The 22284-nt window shown below is 44.2% G+C and overlaps 1 protein-coding gene across 6 annotated transcripts in view; it reads left to right on the top strand.

The window, feature by feature from the left end:
• The window catches only part of PIK3CB (phosphatidylinositol-4,5-bisphosphate 3-kinase catalytic subunit beta), a 229428-nt gene that overhangs the window by 126723 nt on the left and 80421 nt on the right, over positions 1-22284 (top strand). For all 6 annotated transcript variants that reach the window (XM_075937524.1, XM_075937519.1, XM_075937522.1 and 3 more), the window contains 2 exons: positions 10623-10744; positions 14679-14822. In XM_075937524.1, the coding sequence (XP_075793639.1) occupies positions 10623-10744; positions 14679-14822 (266 nt within the window). The remainder of the gene's footprint in view (positions 1-10622; positions 10745-14678; positions 14823-22284) is intronic.

Below are 22284 nucleotides of genomic sequence, written 5' to 3'. Positions count from 1 at the left end.
AAAACTTGTTTATGAAAACTTGTAGGTTAGATAAATGTCTATCAGGGATGGTCTAGACAGTATTTGGTCCTGCCATGAGGGCAGCGGATCTGGACTCGATGACCTCTCGAGGTCCCTTCCAGTTCCAGTATTCTATGAGAAGGAGTCCCAATCCAGACACATCTCACTTTCTTCGTTGAATCATAGAGCACTAGAACTGGAAGTGACATCAAGAGATCCTCACAGCAGGACCCAGTACCATCTATACCATCCCTGGTAGATGTATATCTAACCTGCTGTTAAGAATGTCCAGAGATGGAGATTCCACATCCTCTGTAGGCAACTTATTCCAGTGTTTAACCACCCTGACAGTTAGGAAGTTTTTCCTAATGTCCAACCTAAACCTCCCTTGCTGCAGTTTAAGCCCATTGCTTCTTGTCCTATCCTCAGAGGCCAAGGAGAAGAATTTTTTTTCTCCCTCCTGCTTGTGACACTCTTTTAGATACTGGTACACAGCTATCATGTCCCCTCTCAGTTTTCTCCTTTCCAAACTAAACAAGCCCAATTCTTTCAGTCTTCCTTCACAGGTCATTTTCTCTAGACCTTCGATCATTCTTGTTGCTCTTCTCTGGACTTTCTCCAATATCTCTACATCTTTCTTATGTTTGCTTTTTTTTGCAACAGCATCACACTGTTGGTTCATATTTAGCTTGTGGTCCACTATAACCCCTAGATCCCTTTCTGCAGTACTCCTTCCTAGACAGTCGCTTCCCATTCTGTATGTGTGAAACTGATTACTTCACTTAGGAAGGAACACTTCGCATTCGTCCTTATTAAACTTAATCCTATTTTCCTCAGACCATTTCTCCAGTTTGTCTAGACCATTTTGAATTATGACCTTATCCTCCAAAGAAGTTGCAACCCCTCCCAGCTTGGTTCTTGGCACAACCTTGCTTTTAAGAAGAAGCTGTATACCGAATGTGGTGGTCTTAGCTATTACCATTTATGAGTTCTTGAACAAACAAACAAATACACAGACAGCTGGACACACTCTCTCAAATGTATTGTAGATAAATTACATTTGCCCTCATTAAAGAATATTGTGTGGCATTCATGAATATGTTACAGGTTTGTACATACCTTGTGGCCTGCCCCAGATATGTAGTAGGAGTTTTTTACTTTATTGAAAAATAGACAAGTAATCATTAAAAATCTCTTCAGGATAATAGAACTTAATTTGGAATTAAAAATGAAACAGGATTTTATTCTCACAATTTACTTGATTAGGTTGAAATAAATCCCATATGAGGGAACTGTGCCAGGTCTAAGTCACCACATAAAATATTAAAGGTTTTTCCATCCTTAATTAATGTACAGGACCTTGTGTGGTCCCTCTGCTCTGAGATCAGAGGGATCTCAAAGTGCATAGACAGTTTATTATGGTTTCTTTATTTAAGGAACATTTGTGCACATAACAGATTTCCAAAGCTGTAAACAGAAAATGTATTTATACATATATATTTATGTGTTTATGGTAGTGTAGATGCAGCACTGGCAAAAGTTGAGGTTGTTCGTGTGCTTGCTCGTGTCTGTTCCATTCACTTGCGAGTGCATCCTTAGCGGTTCATCTGTGAATAGTTTGTATTTAAAATGTTGGGTAGTTAATAGTGTAGTAGTTTAGTTAGTGTTAGTGGGAGTCTCCTGTGACCATTCCTTCTCCCTCCTCCCCCCCCCGCCCCCGGGAGGATACCTGGACTGCATGTCTTCAAGCCTTGTCCCCAGTGCTTGAAACTACTGCATTCTGGCAATCCCCACAATACCTGTTTGAAGTATCTAGGGGAGCAATTCTTGACCAATAGCTGCAAGATTTACAGAGCTTTTAAGCTAGGACCAAAAGGGAGTTGGCTCTCCAATCTCCGGCACTGGCTTCAGCTGTTTAGAGTGCACTGGTGTCGGTGTGCAAGCCATCAGCAAAGCTCGGCACCTCGGCCCCACTCTCAATCACCTGTCCTGCAGAAGAGGACTGAGGCCCTCAGAGGCAGTTCTCTGTCCCAACACGAGCACAGAGTGTGTCCTCAAGTAGGACACTCAGTGACTATCATCACTGACGCAGTTGAGTGCTCCTGCGCCAGTTAAGCACCAGTCGAGCTCAGTGTGGGCGGGTAGTCCAGACTTGCAGGACATGCCTGTAGAGGATCTCCAACAACTCTCCACATTGGACACCTTTGGCACGGCTCAAGAGTTAATAGAGCGTACATGTTCGCTGGGCTCGGCACTGACAGTGGAGCACCAAGAGGGGCCCCATGCCGGTCAGACATTTGGCACAGAGACCAGTGTCAACACGAGCACTGCCCATCTTGCCTACCCATTCGGCACCCCCATTGCCACTGTCCCCAGCATCGGAGCCTTCAGGCACACATGATGCTTCCACCTCCGCCAGTCTGGCACCAGTGCAAGCTATTGACTTTGGCCCACTACCAGGTTTGATGCCACTCCAGGTTTGATGCCACTCATTGGCACCATTGACCAAGACAGTGACACAGACAATGTCAGAATATTCTTTGGAATCAGAGGTAGTCAATGCTTTCAAGAATCTCATCTTGTAGATCTCGATCTTGGCACAGCTTGTGCCGAATCATAGAACTGGAAGGGACCTCAAGAGGTCATCAAGTCTAGTCCTCTGCCCTCAAGGCAGGACCAAGCACTGTAAGATCATCCTTGACAGATGTCTGTCTAATCTGTTCTTAAATATCTCCAGTGATGGAGATTCCATAGCCCCCCTAGGCAATTTATTCTAGTGTTTAACCACCCTGACAGTTAGGAAGTTTTTCCTAATGTCCAACCTAAACCTCCCTTGCTGCAATTTAAGCCCATTGCTTCTTGTCCTGTCCTCAGAAGCTAAGGAGAACAATTTTTCTCCCTCCTCCTTGTAACCACCTTTTAGATACTTGGAAACAGCTATTATGTCCCTGCTCAGTCTTCTCTTTTCTAAACTAAGCAAGCCCAATTCTTTTAGTCTTCCCTCATAGCTCATGTTTTCTAGACCTTTTAATCATTTTTGTTGCTCTTCTCTGGACCTTCTCCATTTCTCCACATCTTTCTTGAATTGTGGTGCCCAGAACTGGACACAATACTCCAATTGAGGCCTGATCAGCGCATAGTAGAGCAATAGAATGACTTCTCGTGTATTACTCACAACACTCCTGTTAATGCATCCCAGAATAACTGTTGCAAAAAAAGCAAATGTGTCACACTGTGGACTCATGTTTAACCTTGTGGTCTAATATGACCCCTAATTCCCTTTCTGCAGTACTTCTTCCTAGATAGTTGCTTCCCATTCTGTATGTGTGAAACTAATTGTTCCTTCCTAAGTGGAGTATTTTGCATTTGTCCTTATTAAACTTTGTCCTGTTTACCTCAAACCATTTCTCTAGTTTGTCCAGAGCAGTTTGAATTTTGACTCTTACTTCCAAACCACTTGCCACTCCTCCTCTACAGTTCTCTCGGCACTGGACTCTGGCCTCTCACAAGGCATGGCACCCGCAGTGGCAGCCTCCAGTCCAGTGGCCATTCTGGATTTTATGGGCCTTTCATCTAGCCCAGTGGCAGACAGCATTCGGACGGGTTCTACTTACTCGTATTCCCAAGGCACCCCTTCCTCAGGCACCAACATCAGAGCACAGGCCAAGCCCGTAAAGGGAGGACGGCAGACCACCCATAGTGTATGTGGTGATGTCTAGCTGGCAACAACCCTGGGCCCTCCACAGACCCAAGAGTGCCATCAGGCTGGGGAACAGCTGCCACCCAGGAACTTGTCTTCCTCATCCCCTGTTGAGGCCCTAGCTGACTCTGTACCTGCCATGCCAGCCATTGACACTAGGACCCACCAGGAGCTGTTGAAGATCCTAGCCCAGAACCTAAGGGTCCAGGCAGAGGAAGTTGTGGAGAACTCAGACTCTATGGTGGACGCTTCAGCCAGGGTGGTGCTCTCACTGAATAAGTCAGTGGCCAAAATCTCCAAACTACTGTGGCAAACCCCCGCATTGATTTCCCCCCAACACAGATGGTCGTGCAGTGATGGCATTATGTGCCTCAATCTGGCTATGAGCACCTATTTGCCCACCATCCCCTGGGGTCCCTAGTGGTAAAGGCTACCAACCATAGGGAGAAAAGCAAGCACATACTAGGCTGCAAGGCCTATGCCGCAGCAAGCCTACAACTGAGAATTACCAATTGGAAGGTACACGTATAACTCTTGGGTAGCTATGGATAACTTTAAAGAACTACTCCCATGTGATTCTGATCAAGAGTTTGGTGTACTTGTAAAGGAGGGGAAGATCATATCTCACGCCACCTCACACACAGGCAGCTTTGGACACCACAGACTCCACTGCCTGTTCCGTGGCCATGGGCATTGTCATGTGGCAGAATACTTGGCTGCCGTTCTCAGATACCCCACCCGAAGTACAAACCACTGTTCAGGACACAGATCTGAGGATCTGTAAGATCTGTGGTCACAGCATGTAAGATCAATGGACTGTTTTCTGAACAGACAGCAAACTGTATAGCCTCAAACACTGCAGGGCCACACTGTAGTCCTTGGCCATACACACATTGGCTCCACAAAGGAGCCCCCTTTAATCTTAGACCCTCTCCCAACTCTTATCACTAGGGTCCAAGGTCATACTCCAAAAGAAGGAAGAACCGTAGCATTAATGGCAGGACCAACAGGAGACAGTCCCAGTCCACCTTAGACCAGGGGACAGGTCCCCTAACAAGGTGCAGTGGTTTAGGCCAGGCTTTTGAAGATGCGCCTGAGATCAGAGTTATAGTTTTAACACTAGTTTCTGCCTTTGTCAACTGTTTATTCCGCTTTCACTGTGCCTGGCTCAGGATCATCTCAGATAGGTGGATCCTAGACATGATGGGAGTAGGTTACTCTCTCCCATCCTTGCCCTCCCCACCCCCTTCCCAGTTCTTCGGGGACCCTTCTCACGAGCACCTTCTGCATCAGGAAATGTGTTCGCTTATATAACTTGGAGCGGTGAAATTTGTTCCGCTGGAGTTCAGAGGAAAGGGGTTTTACTCCCATTATTTTTTAATCTCAAAATCCGAAGGAGGTCTTTGCCCCATTCTGGATCTCAGAGAGCTCAATGACTTCATAAACACAAGTTTCAGAATGGTCACATTAGTCTTGATCATTCCCTCCCTTGATCTAGAGGACTGGTATGCCACCCTCAGTTTAAGATGCCTATTTCTATTATTCCACCACACAGGCGGTTCCTCTGATTTCCAATCAGAAGAGACCGTTACCAGTTTGTGGTCCTCCTGTTTGGCCTGTCTACAACCCCCAGTGTCTTTACAAAATGTACAGCAGTGGTAGCAGCCTGTGGCAGCAGGTTTTGTCAGAAGGCACATGATGCAAGTTTTCCCCTATTTAGGTGATTGCTAGTCAGGGGCACCTAGAGACCTCAAGTGCAACAGGATATAGACCCAGTTAAAGACACCTTTACTCAACTAGGCCTTATGCTAAACAAGAAGTCCACCCTCATCCCTGTATAGATGAAAGAGTTTGTGGGAGTGAGGCTGGACTCAACTACAGAAAGGGAGGTTTAAGTTGGACATTAGGAAAAACTTCCTAACTGTCAGTGTGGTTAAATACTGGAATAAGTAGCCTAGGAAGGTTATGGAATCTTCATCTCTGGAGATATTTAAGAGCAGGTTAGATAGACCTCTATTAGGGTCCTGCCGAGAGGGCAGGGGACTGGACTTGATGGCCTCTCGAGGTCCCTTCCAGTTCTAATAGTCTATGAATCTATGAACAGCAATGGCATTCCTTCCAAGGATCAGGTTCATACCATAAGAGACATTATTCTGGGCCCGTAGGCATTGCCTCTGACAACAGCCAGGAATTGAATGTATGGCAGCATGCATGCGTATGTGTGTGTGTATGTATATATATATATATAACACCTAGGTCTCCATCCCTTGCAGGTATGGCTCACTTAGGTAATGGTGGTCTCACTTCCCCCAGATGTCTTGGTCTCCCTGCACTGGTGGCTTCAGGAGGACATGGTTTGTGCAGGCATCCCCTTCACCAGGCAGACTTAATCCTCATGAGAGCGGCTGTACTGGATCAGACCAAAGGACCATCTAGCCCAGTATCCTGTCTGCCGGCAGTGGCCAATACCAGATGCCCCAGAGGAAGGGATCACAACAGATAATCCTCACGTGATCCCTCCCTTGTTACCCACCTCCAGAGAAACAGAGGCTAGGGATACCATTCCTACCTATCCTGGCTAATAGCCATTGATGGACCTAACTTCCATGAATCTATATAGATCTTTTTTGAACACTGTTAAAGTTCTAGCCTTCACCACATCCTCTGGCAAGGAGTTCCACAGGCTGACTGTGCACTGAGTGAAGAAAAACTTCCTTTTGTTTGTTTTTAAACCTGCTGCCTATTAATTTCATTTGGTGACCCCTAATTCTTATATTGTAAGAATAAGTAGATAACTTTACTTATTATACTCTTAACCAGGATGGGTAGGAATGCATTTCTCTCCCTTTTCATTAATACACAAGGCCCTCCTCAGGGTGTAGAGGTACAAGGTGTTAGTGATTTTGGTAGCTCCAGCGTGGCCCAGCCAACACTGGTTCTCCACTCTGTTGGATCTATCAATAGAGGCACTGATAGTATTCCCGTTGATTTGTGATCTGATTACCCAGGACCTAGGCTAGGGTCAGCTCTGTCACCCGAATCTCCAGTCTCTACACTTCACAGCATGTAAGATCCGTGGTTGAGAGGAGGGAGAATACCTTTGTTTGGAGTCGGTGAGTAGAGTGCTCTCGAAGAGTAGGAAACCCTCCACTAAAGCCACAGATGTGGCTAAGTGGAAGTACTTCTCATCATGGGCTTTCCAAAGGGCGGGGGGGTTGACCTGCTCTAGAGTCTAATCCCACTTAGTTTCAATTATTTGTTAGAACTCAGGAAACAAGGTCAGCCTCCTTCCTCAGTGAGGGTCCACCTAGCAGCAATTTTGGCATTCTCCCGGGTGGGAGAGCGGGGCGGAACAGTTTTCACTAATGCAATGGTTATGCCATTCCTCCAAGGAATGGAGAGGTTGTACCCCTTGACTGACAGCCCCTACACTACAGGATCTTCACCTTTGTTCTCATGAGACTCATGCCCCCCCCTCCCCCCCCCCCCCCCGTTTGAGCTGTTCACTACGTACTCCTAATGCACCTTTCCTAGAATCATAGGGCTGGAAGAGATCTCAAGAGAGCATTGAGTCCAGCCCCCTATCCAAAACAGGAATAACCATAAATAAATCATCCCAGCCAGGGTTTTGTGAAGCCGAGACTTAAAAACCTCTAGGGATGAAGATTCCACCACCTCCCTAGGTAACCCATTCCAGTACTTCATCACCCTCCTAGTGAAATAGTTTTTCCTAATATCCAACCTAGACCTCCCCCACTGTAACCTGAGACTATTGCTCCTTGTTCTGCCATCCGTCACTACTGAGAACATCCTTTCTCCATCCTCTTTGAAACCTTCCTATACTATGGGGCTGTAATTTTCAAATTTAATTGCATAAAATTGAATGCCTAAAACCATATTTATACAGTTTAATAACTCTCTTGATTTTCAGAGTTACTATTGAGATCAATATTCAGCCATGGCGCATCAGCATCTGGGATTTTTATGTGCCTCAGCATGTAGGTCTCTGTATTTTTTCATGGTTTAGCATCTGCATTGGTGCACTGGCATATTTGTTTTGGTGTCTTGAGTGTTAAAATGTCGATATGGTCACTTCTTCAGTATCTGCTTTTATTGGTGCACAGCATGAGTGCTGGTGCATCCGCATTGGTACATTTTTAGTCTCAGCACAAGTGTTTGTGGTACTTCAACTCCTATGCTGTGCTGCTCTCTTAAAGAGGGAAATAGCGTGACTGAATATTTCCTTCTCTGGGCTGATTATGTGGTATATGCATGTCTGTAGCAAAGTGGTATTTATATTCTAGATAATCTTTGTCTTTAAATCTTTCTGAAGCCTATAAATATAAATTCTTGTAATCAATCTGCATTTCTAACTATAACCTCACTCACGGAAACATTGATTGTTTTCTCAGAGATTCTAACATGGGCATTAATTTTTTGTTAATGATCTGCATCCCTCACAACCCTGCCAATGAGAGTGCACAAAATATGGCTCCTTCAATTTTAAAAGATGGCCTTGAGTAATTCAGATGTGAATGAATAACCAGTTAAGTAAGCATCACCTTATTAGGTGATGCTTACAGTAATGAGTTAACTGGCACCCAGGAGTAGCCCCCTGCCCGTGGCCTGCCATGGGCACAGGGCTGCTCCAGCCCTGAAGGGCTCACTGCAGGGTGGGCCAGCAGAACCGGCAGCCCTATGAGGCTAGAGACTGCTCCAGCCAGGCTGGAGCTGCCCCTGTCCATGGGATAACCATAACCACTTAACTGGTTAACCAGCTAAATGTAACTTTTAACCAGTTAAATGATTAAATGGGATTTTACATCACTATTGGGTAGCAATTAACATTACTAAAGTGTACATTTAGCATATTTGACTGAAGAAGCTCTGGACTGACATGCAATGGAATGTGGAAATCTCACTCATGGACAAAAGGATTCACTAATCAGAGTGAGAACATGTTTTGCTTTTACTGAAAAGTCTTTTTGTAATTAAATATTTGTATTATCCAACTAGCAACAGGGCTGTCTCTACTGACAGACAAAATATGCAGCTGCATAGGGCACCACAAAATTGGGGTGCCAAATTCCCTCAAATTTCATGGTGCCCTGTGCAGCTGCATGCCACCTATAGTCTCCGGCCACCCCAATCCCTATCCTCCAGCTGCCTGCTCCCCTCTTGCCTGCCCAACTATCCCTCCCCTCCACATCAGGGCTCAGCACCCACTCCCTGCTCTCCAGTGTGGAGGACTGAGCAGGGAGCAGCTGTGCAGTGGGAAGCTAGAAAGAAGTGGTGCTTTGGCTGCCTGTCTGCCTGCTGCTCCTCCAGCCTGCACATCTCTCCTGGCTCTTCTCCAGGTCACCAATTCTCCCAGAAAGGATGGACTGATGTCACTACAGTAAATGACATCCAGTCAGGGAAAACTGGCAATCCGTTTTCCCCACAGCGTCAGCATCCTTTACAGGGGGAGCATACTGATGCTGAGCTGTGTGTGGCACCAGCATCAGTAGGGACAGCCCTAACTAGCATGAAGGATTTTTTTAGTATTGATGTTGTTTACTACTAAAGAAAAGTTTTTTGTTTTGTTTTTTTTAACCCAAAACTGTGTAAATTTGATATCCTATTTATACCTCCATTGGGTTGCTCATGTAACACTGACAAGCCCTACTGTCATTGGTTTAGATTCTAATATGTGCTCTAGTGTTTCTTGAACTTTATTCATATCTAGTTGCTTAAAGCTAGATCTGCCATAAGGGATAAAAATAACAAAAGCTGTGAAACTTCACTACTTTTACTAACTGTTGATAGTGTTATAGGTGGCTGAGAGCTAGAAATGGGTCAACTTTTGCTATTTTAATAAATAATTTATATTTTCAAATTCTTGAAATACAAGCCCTCAACCAATTTGAGAAGTAATGCTTCTGTTTGCATGCATGTAGCAGTTTAAATCAATCTTGCAGCTATAGCATAAATTAGGGAACAAGAGTCCTATGGTCAAGGCAATGGAAACCAATGCCCAGTGATGTGGGTCAGATCCTTGAGCACAGCTAAAATATACACACTGAAGTCAAGGGGTATTGATTTTAGTAGGTTCAAAATTTCATTTCTACCGCCCTCATGCGTGTGATGCTATGTGTATTTTTTCTTGCTTGTGCTCTTAGACAGAGGGCTACTCTGTTTTAGAGGGTGAAAATCTAAAACAAGATTTACATAGCAATGGGGAAAAGACCATGTCCTCTTTTCTGTAACCAAGCTCTGGTATCTTAGGCTCTAATGGCTATAGCTTCCGTTTTCCACTGTGGTGGTAGCAGGGAGTGTATATGGACTATGAGTATCCAGGTCATTTGCATACCATTATAGAATCATCCTTCATTGTGGTGGTCTTCTCTGGGTCATTGCCACTTTGTTTGTAAATATAAATGTATTATAGAGCAGTTGCGTTATATCTAAAGATGTGCTGCATAATGTGAGTAAGCCAAAATGTTTAATAGAAAAGCCTTTTGTTCTCTTCTCTCCCCAACCTCCCTCCAGTTTACTTTAAAAAAAAAAAGTGAAAATTTTTCAGCAAAATTTATTTACAAGCAATTTTCAACAAAACTTCATCAAAAATTTTACTGAAATAACCAAAAATAAGATATTCTAAGTTATCTGACTTTTTTACCAAAAAAGCTATTTACTAAAGACCAAATTCCATCAAAAGAACCGGAGCAGAATAGCCAAAAAGAGAACATTTTCATAGTGTCACTTTCCCAGTTTTTAACTAACTTAACCCCATAATCTTTTTTTGTTTGGTTGGTTGTTTTTTTTTTTGTTGTTGTTAATACTGATATTCCAAATAATTATCAGGAATATCTGCCCATCTGACTTCTCAACTATGTATTGAACAGGTGATTAACTGTAGATATTTTTGCTTTTAAAACAGCTTCAGGCTCTTCTTCAAATATGGTCAAAACTGCCTCCTAGAGAAGCATTAGAATTACTGGATTTCAATTATCCAGACCAGTATGTGAGAGAATATGCAGTGGGCTGCTTAAAGCAAATGAGGTAGGTTATGGTAATTGTTCAGCTGTTAAAGTACTATTGGGTAAAAATTGCATTCTGTTTTACAAGGGAGAAAAGGACTCAGTCTTAGAAAACACATTCTATCCCACACAAGGGTCTCCAAGTAAAACGGTGCATGCAAAGAATGTTAGACCAGGGGTCAGCAACATTTTCAAACCGAACAGACAAACTACATCAAAATTCAGAACAAGTGGTCAACAAGAAGCCGTATAAGAACATTATTAATTGACATAATGATTAATAATAGCATAAATGAAACATTGTACTCACAACCTTTATTTAATGGGACTTCTGCTCCTACATCTTTTCACACATTTATTTGAAGTTTTCATCATAACTGGTCAAATCCAGCTTCATGCATGCATTCAGGCTGTCTTCTGTCAATCGTATGGCAGGATGTGGGGGTGCAGGAGTTTAGGGATGCGTGGGTATGAGGGGCTCAGGGCAGGGGGTTCAGGTTGTATGATGGGCTCAGGGATGGAGTATGTGGGAGGTGCCAGAGTGTTATGATACTGTGGCCAGATGGGGGCTGGGCCCCAACTGCGGGCTTGTTGGCCAAGCTTCATTTTAAATAAAGTAAAATATTATGTCCAACACAAAAGGTTTCAACACTGTTTATATTTATTGCAGGGGTGGGGAACCTTTTTTGGGTCAGGGGCCACTGTCACACACACAAAAATCAGTCGCGGACCACGTGAGAAGCACCAACTAAGTGAGAAGCAAAAAAAAAAAAAAAAAAAAAAACACACCACCACCAAAACATCCAACCCTCACTGATGTGGCCCCCAATTGAGACACCTCACTACCCTGGCTCTCCAGCCCTATGGGGAGGAGGGCAGGGAGGACTGAGGTTCAAGGCCTCAGGCCAGAATAACTCTTCTGAGGTTCCAAGGTTAGTGGATTTTGTGGGCCCTCTAGGATCTGGGGTGGGACCAAAAACGAGGGGTCTATTGTGCAGGACAGAGCTGCCAGTGAGTGAGATAGGGATGGGGGTGCAGGATGTGGGTGAGAGGTAGGGTGCAAGAGCAAGGTGTGGGTGGGTGTCTGGCCACGGGCCAGAGGGCAAGAGCAGGGTGCAGGTGGATGCCTGGTCAGGAGTAGGGGGCAAGAGCAGGGTGTATGTATGTGTCTGATCGGGGCAGAGGGCAGGAGCAGAGTGTGGGTGGGTGTCTGGCCACAGGCCAGAGGGCAGGAGCAGGGTGCAGGTATGTGCCTGGCCAGGGGCAGGTGGCAGGAGCAGCGTGTGGGTGGGTGTCTGGCCAGAGGCTGAAGCAGGCAGAGGACAGGGTGTTGGTGCCTTGGGGGAGGGGCCGTGTGCAGGGTCTGGGCAGCACTTGCTTTTTGCGCCTGCGCTGTTCTCAGGCTGCTTGTCCTAGGCATGGCTTCCCGCTGCTCCATTGGCTGGATTCTGGTCAATAGAGCTGCGGCAGGATCCCCAGCCTGGGAGCCAGCCACAAGCAGAACTTGACCTTGAGGTGCCTCAGTGGATGGGCCTTGAAATAAACTCCAACGGGCCCCCTCAGCCTCATCCTGCTCCCATCACCTCTCCAGCTCAGACAGCACCTGCTGGCCTCTCGGTCAGGATCTGCAGGCAGTGCTGAAAGAAGCACACGTGCTGCTCCTTCAGAAAATCCAGCTGCTCCTTGTCCCCGAAGGCCGCTACCATATTAGCCACACTCCATACCCACCCCTGGTGTGCTGATGTGATCTCGGCACCCATGTCCTCCGAGACAAGAGACACTTCCTGGATTAAAAGATTATTTTAAAATTTAGGAATGCTTGAGGCTTTCTCCACCCCCTCACCTCGTGCAGTAAGCACTGGCTTCAATCTTGCAGGGGGCATGAAGCTGGATCGCCAGCATGGGCTCCCCATTGCGGGAGAGTGAGAGTGATGGCGGACTGAGCTTGAGCGGTGAGCCATATTTGGCTCCTAACAGAGCCACAAGTTGCTGTTCCTGAGTTAGATTCTTTTAGAATGCCCCAATTATAGTCCAGTCTGGCATCAATTAATACCTCTCACATTCTGGGATCAAAGTTCATAACCTTCCCTTCCAAGAAACGATTGGCAGTGTCCTCATCCCAAAGAAAAGAGATGTCTTTCCTCCCCACTTAGTCAGTGGGGGAGTCAATAATGTGGAGCCTTTGGCGACAGGGAGCTGTACAGCTACATGGGCCTGAAAATAAGGTGGCCTGTTTACACACTGTACCATTTAATGAAAAGGTAAGTTTTGATAGTTGTGTATTTCAGTTTCTTCTTGGAGTTAATATGTTCATACATTTCAGTTGTATACATTTTGCTTCATAAGAAGTTGAACTTTATTATCATTTGTAGAATTACTGCACTTCTCCTGTCCTTGACTCCTGAACTTTGTATGTGATGAACAGCTTTTTTATTGTCAAGGCTAGGTTATTGACAAAATATTTTTACTTATTTTGAATGTAAACAAGTAATTGCTCTGTTAACCCTGGCTCACCTCGTAAGGCTGAAATGGTTCATCTGGAATGATTATTCTTAGTAAAGTCTCCAAAGGAAAATTCCTTTCAGCAGGATATCAGAATTCAATTTCTGACTTTTTTAGATGCCTGATAAAATACCACAAGTAAATATGGTGGTTAATAATAGAATATTAGATATAGAATAATAAGACTGGAAGGGACCTCAAGAGGTCATCGAGTCCAGCCCCCCGCCCTCAAGGCAGGACCAAGCTCCATCTACACCATCCCTGACAGATGTCTATCTAACCTGTTCTTAAATATCTCCAGAGAGGGAGATTCCACCACCTCCCTTGGCAATTTATTCCAATATTTGACCACCCTGACAGTTAGGAATTTTTTCCTAATGTCCAATCTAAACCTCCCCTGCTGCACTTTAAGCCCATTACTCCTTGTCCTGTCCTCAGAAACCAAGAGGAACAAATTTTCGCCTTCCTCCTTGTGACACCCTTTTAGATATTTGAAAACCGCTATCATGTCCCCCCTTAATCTTCTTTTTTCCAAACTAAACAAGCCCAGTTCATGAAGCCTGGCTTCAGAGGTCATGTTCTCTAGACCTTTAATCATTCTTGTCGCTCTTCTCTGTACCCTTTCCAATTTCTCCACATCTTTCTTGAAATGTGGCGCCCAGAACTGGACACAGTACTCCAGCTGAGGCCTAACTAGTGCAGAGTAGAGCGGCAGAATGACTTCACGAGTTTTGCTTACAACACACCTGTTGATACAACCTAGAATCATATTTGCTTTTTTTGCAACAGCGTCACACTGTTGACTCATATTCAACTTGTGGTCCACTATGACCCCTCATATATAGGGATGGAAAGGACCTTGAGAGGTCATCTAGTCCATTTTCCCCCCTTCCTGAAGGAAGAGCAAGTGTATCTATACCAGGTGACGGGGCAATAATTTTCTCAGAGCGGCCACTTCACGAATTTTGACACTTGATTGCAGGCTGGCTCCAGGAAGGAGTGGGGCTTGGGGCAGAAAGGGAGAAGTTGTGGGGGGGGGCAGGCTACAGAGATTGACAAAGACAGTGTGTAAGTATGCAGGATCTCATGTTTTCTGTTTCCTGGCTTAAATACAGAAGTAACAGGGTTTTAATTCAGAGTCACAAATGAAATACAACACTCAAAAAACCTAATGAGATCCCCAAAAGTAGTGGGGGGGGGGGGGGGGGAAAACCGTCAATAATAGATAGCAACTCCATGAACATAACCACATTCAAAACAATAGGATGGGGTACAGGGCAGGGGAACACCCTGATTTCAGCACTCTTCTCTCTTCTCACAGCTGGCAAAAAAAAACCAGGGAGCAGCTAAAACTTACAGTTGGTTTGTTTGGGTTGTTGGGTAGGTTAGGCTGTTTCAGGAATTGGTAAATCTAGTTATCTAGTTATTTATGAGATTTTATTATCTCCTTTCAGTGATGAAGAACTCTCTCAGTATCTTCTGCAGCTTGTGCAAGTTCTGAAATATGAACCTTTTCTTGATTGTGCCCTCTCTCAGTTCCTGCTAGAGAGAGCACTTGCTAATAGGAGAATAGGGCAGATACTTTTCTGGCATCTAAGGTAAGAATTTCCTCTTTCTTTTTATGTGTATCCTTCGCAGGCAGAATGAACTCTTATACCAAGTATTCTTTCTTGAGGGTTTTTCATCTTACCTATTTCGCCATTCCTCAATATTGTGTATTTCTTGATCTTCTGATTCCTTAATTAGATGTTAATATGAAATTCTTCATAAAATGAGTTAAAAATCAGAAAATGAATTAACAAAGCACAATCCTAAAAAGCTACATTTTAAACAATTACAAAATTGCTCCATGTTATTAATATTGTCTTAAGACTTCTGAATGTATTTCTCTAATTTCTTCTGTATATGAATTTAAATTTATGTTTTGGTTTTGTTTGCATTGAAAAGGCAACATTTATGCCTCACAAGTTTGAATGAATTTCGCCTTTATTTGAATTCTTGTTGTACATTAAATTTCTTTGATTCTTAGTTGCTACTTTTTGAAGGCAAGAGTAGAATGGCCTTTCAGTGAATGATAATTAACTTATATGAAGGACTTTAGTTTGTCTCAGTTTTAGAAATGTAACTTGTTGCTGTTGTATTTAACTTGTAAATACAGTGCTCATTTTTAAATTATTTTTGTGTTGAGGATAATTAGCTTTTGTCCTAATACTTTTTAAATGGTTTGTTTTGAAGGAAGGGGGACTCCTTTGGAAAATTTACATATTTCTCATGAACCCTAGAGATTGCCTCTATTTTCCTCACAATAGCCCGACCACTGAAGCCTAAGATGCATTGTTCCCTCTACAGTTTATCAACTAGGGATGTAAGCAAGTAGTTGACTAATCAGTAAGCCTAGGCTTATCAGTTAGTTGACTGCTCACATCCCACCCACTTTGCTGCTTCTGTATCAGAGACAGCTGGGGGGGGCGGGGCGGAGAGCAGAAGTTGGTGCAGGAGTGTTGTATCATGCAAGCAAGGTAGTAACAAACTTCAACAGGCCTTTATTTAACAAAGGTGAAACCTCTTTACAAAGCTGCTGCTGCTCCCCTCTGTAGCTCTCACTCAGTCCTGGCCCGTCTCCTCCCCCCTCCTTCCTGTTTCCTGTGCTTCCAGATTCCCAACAGCCAGTGCTCCCAGTTCTAATAATTACAAGCAGCATCTAAAACACCACATTCCCTCCTCTCTTAAGAAGCTCTCCCATTATAAAATAAACGTTGTTCTAAGCACAGCAACACATATGGAACAAGACGCTATACTGTTGGCAGAAATATTACACTGAAAACGCTGTAAATACTACATAACATAGTCTCTAGTCCAGACAGGTGGTCGTCTAGGTCTGACAGATGATCTCTCAAACCCTGGTTCCAGTGCAATGTCTTGTTGTGTCGGTGCTACTGTGAAGTCATACAACGCGGGCTGGGTGTTGGCATCATCTCCTCTTGGTGCATAGGCAGGTGCAAGATAAGAAGCATTCCATACCTGCCCATCAGAAACTCAATAAGTGTAAAGTCCTTTCTTCTTTATGATTTTAAGAGGAGATATGAATTTATTGTCCCCTTTGTGTAAAATTCCAGGTTTTCTTACTCTAATGAAGGAACCACACTCAAACTTAGGTTCCTTAGCACTCCGCTGTTTGTCTGTGAAAGCCTTATACTTTGCTTGCTTCTGTTCAACTGTTTTTCTCAAAGCATCCTCATTTGGTGCATCAGGTCTTGTCTTTAACAATCCAGTAATGTTCAGTTTAGTATTCATCTGTTTTCCATGCAGTAACTCTGCGGGTGATCTTTGCATTGTGGCATGTCGTGTAGCCCTGTAAGCTTGTAAGAAATCTGTAGTGAAGGTTATCCATGAGCGCCCTTCCAGTTTAGCCGTTTGCAAACTCTCTTTCGAACTTCTGTTAAACCTTTCGATTTCCCCATTGGCTTGAGGGTAATACAGGGATGATCTTCTATGTAAAATGTTTCTCTTGCTAGAAAAGTTTCAAATTCCACAGAAGTAAATTGACTACCATTATCTGAAACCAGTTCTTTGGGGTTACCTTCCCTGCCAAAAACTGTAAAGAAGAACTTAATTACTGTAGCAGAAGAAATTTGTGAGGTAAACGCCACTTCAGGCCATTTACTGAAATATTCTATTAAAGTGATGGCATAACGACAGTCAATTGGAGCAGTATCAAAGGGTCTACGATGTCAATCGCAACTTTTTCCCATGCAGAATCCGGAAGAGGAACAGGCTGTAATGGTGGGGTACATGTCACTGCCGTCTTATCATACATTTGGCAGGTGACACAGGATTTTATGATTGCTTCAGTATGGGAGTCCATCCCTGGCCACCAATACAGATCTTGTAGTTGTTGTTTGGTTCTGACAATACCTTGATGAGTATCGTGTGCCAGGTGTATGAGTTTTGGATGTAACTCTTCTGGCACAAGTAGCTGGTGTGTATCTTGTAGCACACAGCCATCAAGCAAAGAAAGTTCATCCCAAATTCTAAAATAAGGCAGCAAAACTGGGTCAAAGTTTTTAGGGTTACTGGGCCATCTCTTTGTCAGAAATTCCTGTAGCTTTTGTTGAATTGGACATGCTGAACAAGCAGCTTGAAGTTGCTCTCTTGTTACTGCAGTAAGAGTGCTTGTAATAAGTGCAACTGCTTCATCCTCATCCTCCAGTGGACCATCTGGTGAAGACAAAGGCAGGCGAGGCAGGCGAGAAAGGCAATCAGCTATCACGTTTTGGTTTCCAGGCTTATATTCCAGTTCATAATTGAAAGAGAGTAGTCTTGCAAACCATCTAGCAATACGATTCCCTGCTCTTCCCAATTCTTTCGTGATTAGCAATGTTGTCAAAGGGCTGTGGTCTGTGCGCAACTTGAACATGTGGCCCCACAGGTAAGTTCTCCATTTTTCAGTAGCCCAGACACAAGCAAGTGCTTCTTTTTCAACTGTAGAATATTTTCTCTCAGTATCACTCAGTGTCCTTGAAGCAAATGCAACAGTCCTCTCTGTGTTGTCCTCGTGAAGTTGTGTGAGGCCAGCCCCAAGTCCATAATCAGAAGCATCAGTAGTCACAATTGTGGGCAATGCAGGACTGAATAGTGCAAGTACTAGACTATGTACAATCAAGTCTTTCACAGTTTCCAAACTAGCTTGTGCATCCGTTGTCCACACCAACGTTGCACTTCTCCGTAGTAATTCTCGTAACGGTTCAATGAAAGAAGCATAATTGGGAATGAATTTTGCATACCAGGAGGTTAGACCCAAGAAGGAACGTAAGGTTTGCAAATCTGATGGAAGAGGAGCATTTGAAATTGCTAGGATATTATCTGGATCAGGTTTTAGTCCAGCCGGTGAAATTGTATGCCCCAAAAAGGAGAGTTCTCTTTGCCTAAATTTGCAGTTAGATATATTGAGCCTGAGGCCTGCTATGCTGATGCAATTTAGTACACATTGCAGATTATTGTCATGCTTCTCAGAAGTATTCCCAAACACGATAATATCATCCAGATAGCACTTAACTCCATGTTGATTCTTCAGAATCAATGACATAATTTTTTGGAAGGCTCTTGGGGCAGATGCAAGACCGTATGGAACCCGTTTAAAACGAAATAGTCCCTCACGTGTAATAAATGCTGTGAGGTCTCTGCTATCTTCATGCAACATAACCTGGTGGTATGCGCTCTGCAAGTCAAGAGTAGAAAACATCTTTGCTCCATGGAGTTCTGCAAATACTACTTCAATGTGAGAAAGAGGGTGGCTGTCAATCACAATAGCTTTATTTGGCTCCCTTAAGTCCACACAAAGGCAAATGCCTCCATCCTTCTTCTGTGCCACTACTATAGGTAAAACCCATTCCGAGAAGTCAATCTCTTCAATAATGTCTTTTTGAACAAGTTTAAGTTCCTATGAAACAGCTTCCCTGACTGAAATGGTAACTGCCGTAACTTCTGTCGTACAGGCATCACATTATGTCGCATTTTAACTTTATGCACAAACCCATAAGCACAGCCAAGTTTCTCCTCAACCTGGTCTTGGGTCCCAGCTGAAATTGGTGTGCGTACTGCAAGAGTGCTTTGCTGAGGAAGATCAATTCGTCCATTAACTACCCTGAGGTTTAAAGCAGACAATAAATCTCTGCCAAGGATAGGAGTGCCTTTGTGGACAATGTAGAACTCTGCATTTACACAGCAATCACCAAAAGTCATGGTTGCTGTCCGGCAGCCATGTACTGGAATTTGGTTTTTCAAATAGCACACCAAGTACAGTTTGGGTTTAGTAAGAGGCACATCTTTAAAGTAATGCAAATAGATGGAATCAGGTAGCATAGATACTGCTGAACCAATGTCCAACATTAGCTGAATAGGATATGATTTGCCTTAAGGTATGGCAGAAACATTTACAGTGTACCTTATCTGCTCTGGAATATGTGCAGTAGCGACTTTGTCCACACTCAGCACAGTAACATCTGGTATTGTAACTGCATGCACCTGTTGATTGGACTGACTACTGTGGCATACCTTAGCAAAATGCCCAATCTTTTTGCAGTGATTGCACTGAGCTTCTTTTGCAGGACATCTTGTGTAGCTTGCAAGGTGTTGTGGGGATCCACAGCGAAAGCATGCTTTTGCTGTGCTTTGAATTTGCTGATTCTGTGGTTTTTCATTAGTTTTCCCCTTGTGATTGTTGTCTGCAGCAATCGTGCATTTTTCTGCAAATGAGTCACAGCCTGGACTGGGCCTCCTGTATCCATGCTCATTATTTTGGCTTCTGCTATAGCTGACTCAATCTGGGTAGCAATGGTTATTGCTTTTTCCAGTGTAAGTTGTGGTTCTAGAAGCAAGTGTTCTCTTACACAAAGCATGGTTGTTTTCTCAATGAGCTGGTCTCTAATAATCTCATCTGCCATATTCCCAAAGTCACAAGTTACAATCAGACTCCTCAGAGAAGCAACATACTGCATTATAGTCTCCCCTGGTTTCTGCTCACGCTGGCGAAATCTATAGCGATTATCTACTACTTTCACTTTTGGCACAAAAAAGTTCTTTAATGCAATGAGTGCAGTCTCATATTTTTCATCTGCAAGGGGAAAAGTGTAAAATATATGCTGCCCTTCTGCTCCAAGGCAGTGGATTAGCAGAGCACGCTTTCTTACTTCAGAAATCTCTGTAGCACTGATTGCAAGCAGATAAGTCTCAAACATATGGATCCAGGCAGTAAAAGCAATTGGAGGCTCACCTGGGCTTTGCAGAAAGGGTGCAGGTGGGTTCAGAGGCAGAAGATCCTTCCTCATCGCCAAAATGTTGTATCATGCAAGCAAGGTAGTAACAAACTTCAACAGGCCTTTATTTAATAAAGGTGAAACCTCTTTACAAAGCTGCTGCTGCTCACCTCTGTAGCTCTCACTCAGGCCTGGCCCATCTCCTTCCCCCCTCCTTCCTGTTTCCTGTGCTTCCAGATTCCCAACAGCCAGTGCTCCCAGTTCTAATAATTATAAGCAGCATCTAAAACACCACGGGGGGGAGAAAATTAAAAGGAGCTGGATTAAAAGCCAGATCCCCCCAGCACTCTCTCTGCAGTGTCACCTGCTTCCTGCCGTGCTGCTGCCTGTGTCGGAGGCAGCAGGATGGGCGGGGGGAGGGGGACGGGAGGATGCCACGAAGCAGCCTCTGCCTGCAGTAGGCCCCAAAAGAGGCTGTTCCAGCAGCAGCCCTTGTCTGCAGGACCCTCCCCCATGGACAAGGGCTGTTGCTGCAAAGCAGCCTCTATCTGCAGAGGCCTGAGCTGGCTGCAGCAAGAGAATGCTGCGGCCAGGCAGGGAGCCTAGCTCAGGGACCTACCCCTGTTGCAGCACTGCAGTTTAAATGTACTAAGAGCTAGGCAAGCTCCGGGACCTTTAAACTGCAGAGCTACAGCAGGGGTAGGTCCTTGACTAGCCTGAGCCGAGACTGAGCTGGGCTGCCTTCCCTTATCAACTAATCAAGTAGTTGATAAAAATTCTACTGACTACTCAATTAGCCAGTTAACTGCTTCTTAACATCCCTTTTATCAAAATCACTTCTAGCCAAAGAGGTAGTGATGACTGATTTAAAAGCATGACTTCCTTCCCAGTGATTTTTAAAGTGCCTCTGAAATGTTTCTAGGCCAAAGAATGAAGAAACTATAATAGAAATGAATGCTTCTTGTTTCAAAGCCTAGCACCTAGACATTGGCTTGTACTGTTTTTAGGAACATGGCCCTGCATTAGGATTTTGTTTTCTCAAATATAGCTTTGCATTTACTTAAGTCAGAGTATTGAGTTTTGTGTTGAATTATGGAAGCAATAACTACTTCTTCGAGTGCTTGCTCATATCTATTCCAGTTAGGTATGTGCATGCCACGTGCATGGATTCTGGAGCTTTTTACCTTAGCAGTATCTGTTGGGCCAGCCAGGAAGACCCCTGGAGTGGCACCACTATATTGGCTCATATATGTCCCTGCTGGCCCTCCAACCCCTCAGTTCCTTCTTACTGCCCATGATGGTAGCTGGAGAGCTTGGCTAGGTAGTTAGTCTACCTTTTAAATACAGTTCTTGTAGTTTAGAGTAATTAAGTAGTGTAATTAGTTTGAAGTTGACTGTTCTTATCAGGGGAGTTTCCCCTTATCTCTACCTCCCCCCCCCCCCCCCGGGAGGGGACACTCAGGCCACATGGGTTCAAACCTGGGAACTAGCTTGGCCAGAGCTTCTCCAGCCCTGCCTTCCTCCTCAGCACTGCTCTGCTTCCCTGGCAGTCAGGTCATAAGAACATAAGAACGGCCGTACTGGGTCAGACCAAAGGTCCATCTAGCCCAGTATCCTGTCTGCCGACAGTGGCCAACACCAGGTGCCCCAGAGAGGGTGGACCGAAGACAATGATCAAGCGATTTGTCTCCTGCCATCCTTCTCCAGCCTCTGACAGACAGAGGCCAAGTACACCATTTTATCCCCTGGCTAATAGCCTTTTATGGACCTAACCTCAATGAAATTATCTAGCTTCTCTTTAAATTCTATTATAGTCCTAGCCTTCACAGCCTCCTCTGGCAAAGAGTTCCACAGGTTGACTACACGCTGTGTGAAGAAGAACTTTCTTTTATTAGTTTTAAACCTGCTCCCCATTAACTTCATTTGGAGTCCTCTAGTTCTTCTATTATGGGAACTAATAAATAACTTTTCTTTATCCGCCCTCTCCACACCACTCATGATTTTATATACCTCTATCATAGCCCCCCTCAGTCTCCTCCTTTCTAAACTAAAAAGTCCCAGTCACTTTAACCTCTCCTCATATGGGACCCGTTCCAAACCCCTAATCATTTTAGTTGCCCCTTTCTGAAGCCTTTCCAAGGCCAAAATATCTTTTTTGAGGTGAGGAGGCCACATCTGTACACAGTATTCAAGATGTGGGCATACCATAGTTTTATACAGGGGCAGTAAGATATTCTGTGTCTTATTTTCTATCCCTTTCCTAATAATTCCTAACATTCTATTTGCCTTTTTGACCACTGCTGCA

Source organism: Pelodiscus sinensis, chromosome 10, assembly GCF_049634645.1.
Source record: "Pelodiscus sinensis isolate JC-2024 chromosome 10, ASM4963464v1, whole genome shotgun sequence".
In the NCBI taxonomy this organism is placed as follows: domain Eukaryota; kingdom Metazoa; phylum Chordata; order Testudines; family Trionychidae; genus Pelodiscus; species Pelodiscus sinensis.
The sequence above is the reverse complement of the archived record's forward strand: the minus strand, read 5'-3'. Positions and strand labels throughout refer to the sequence as shown.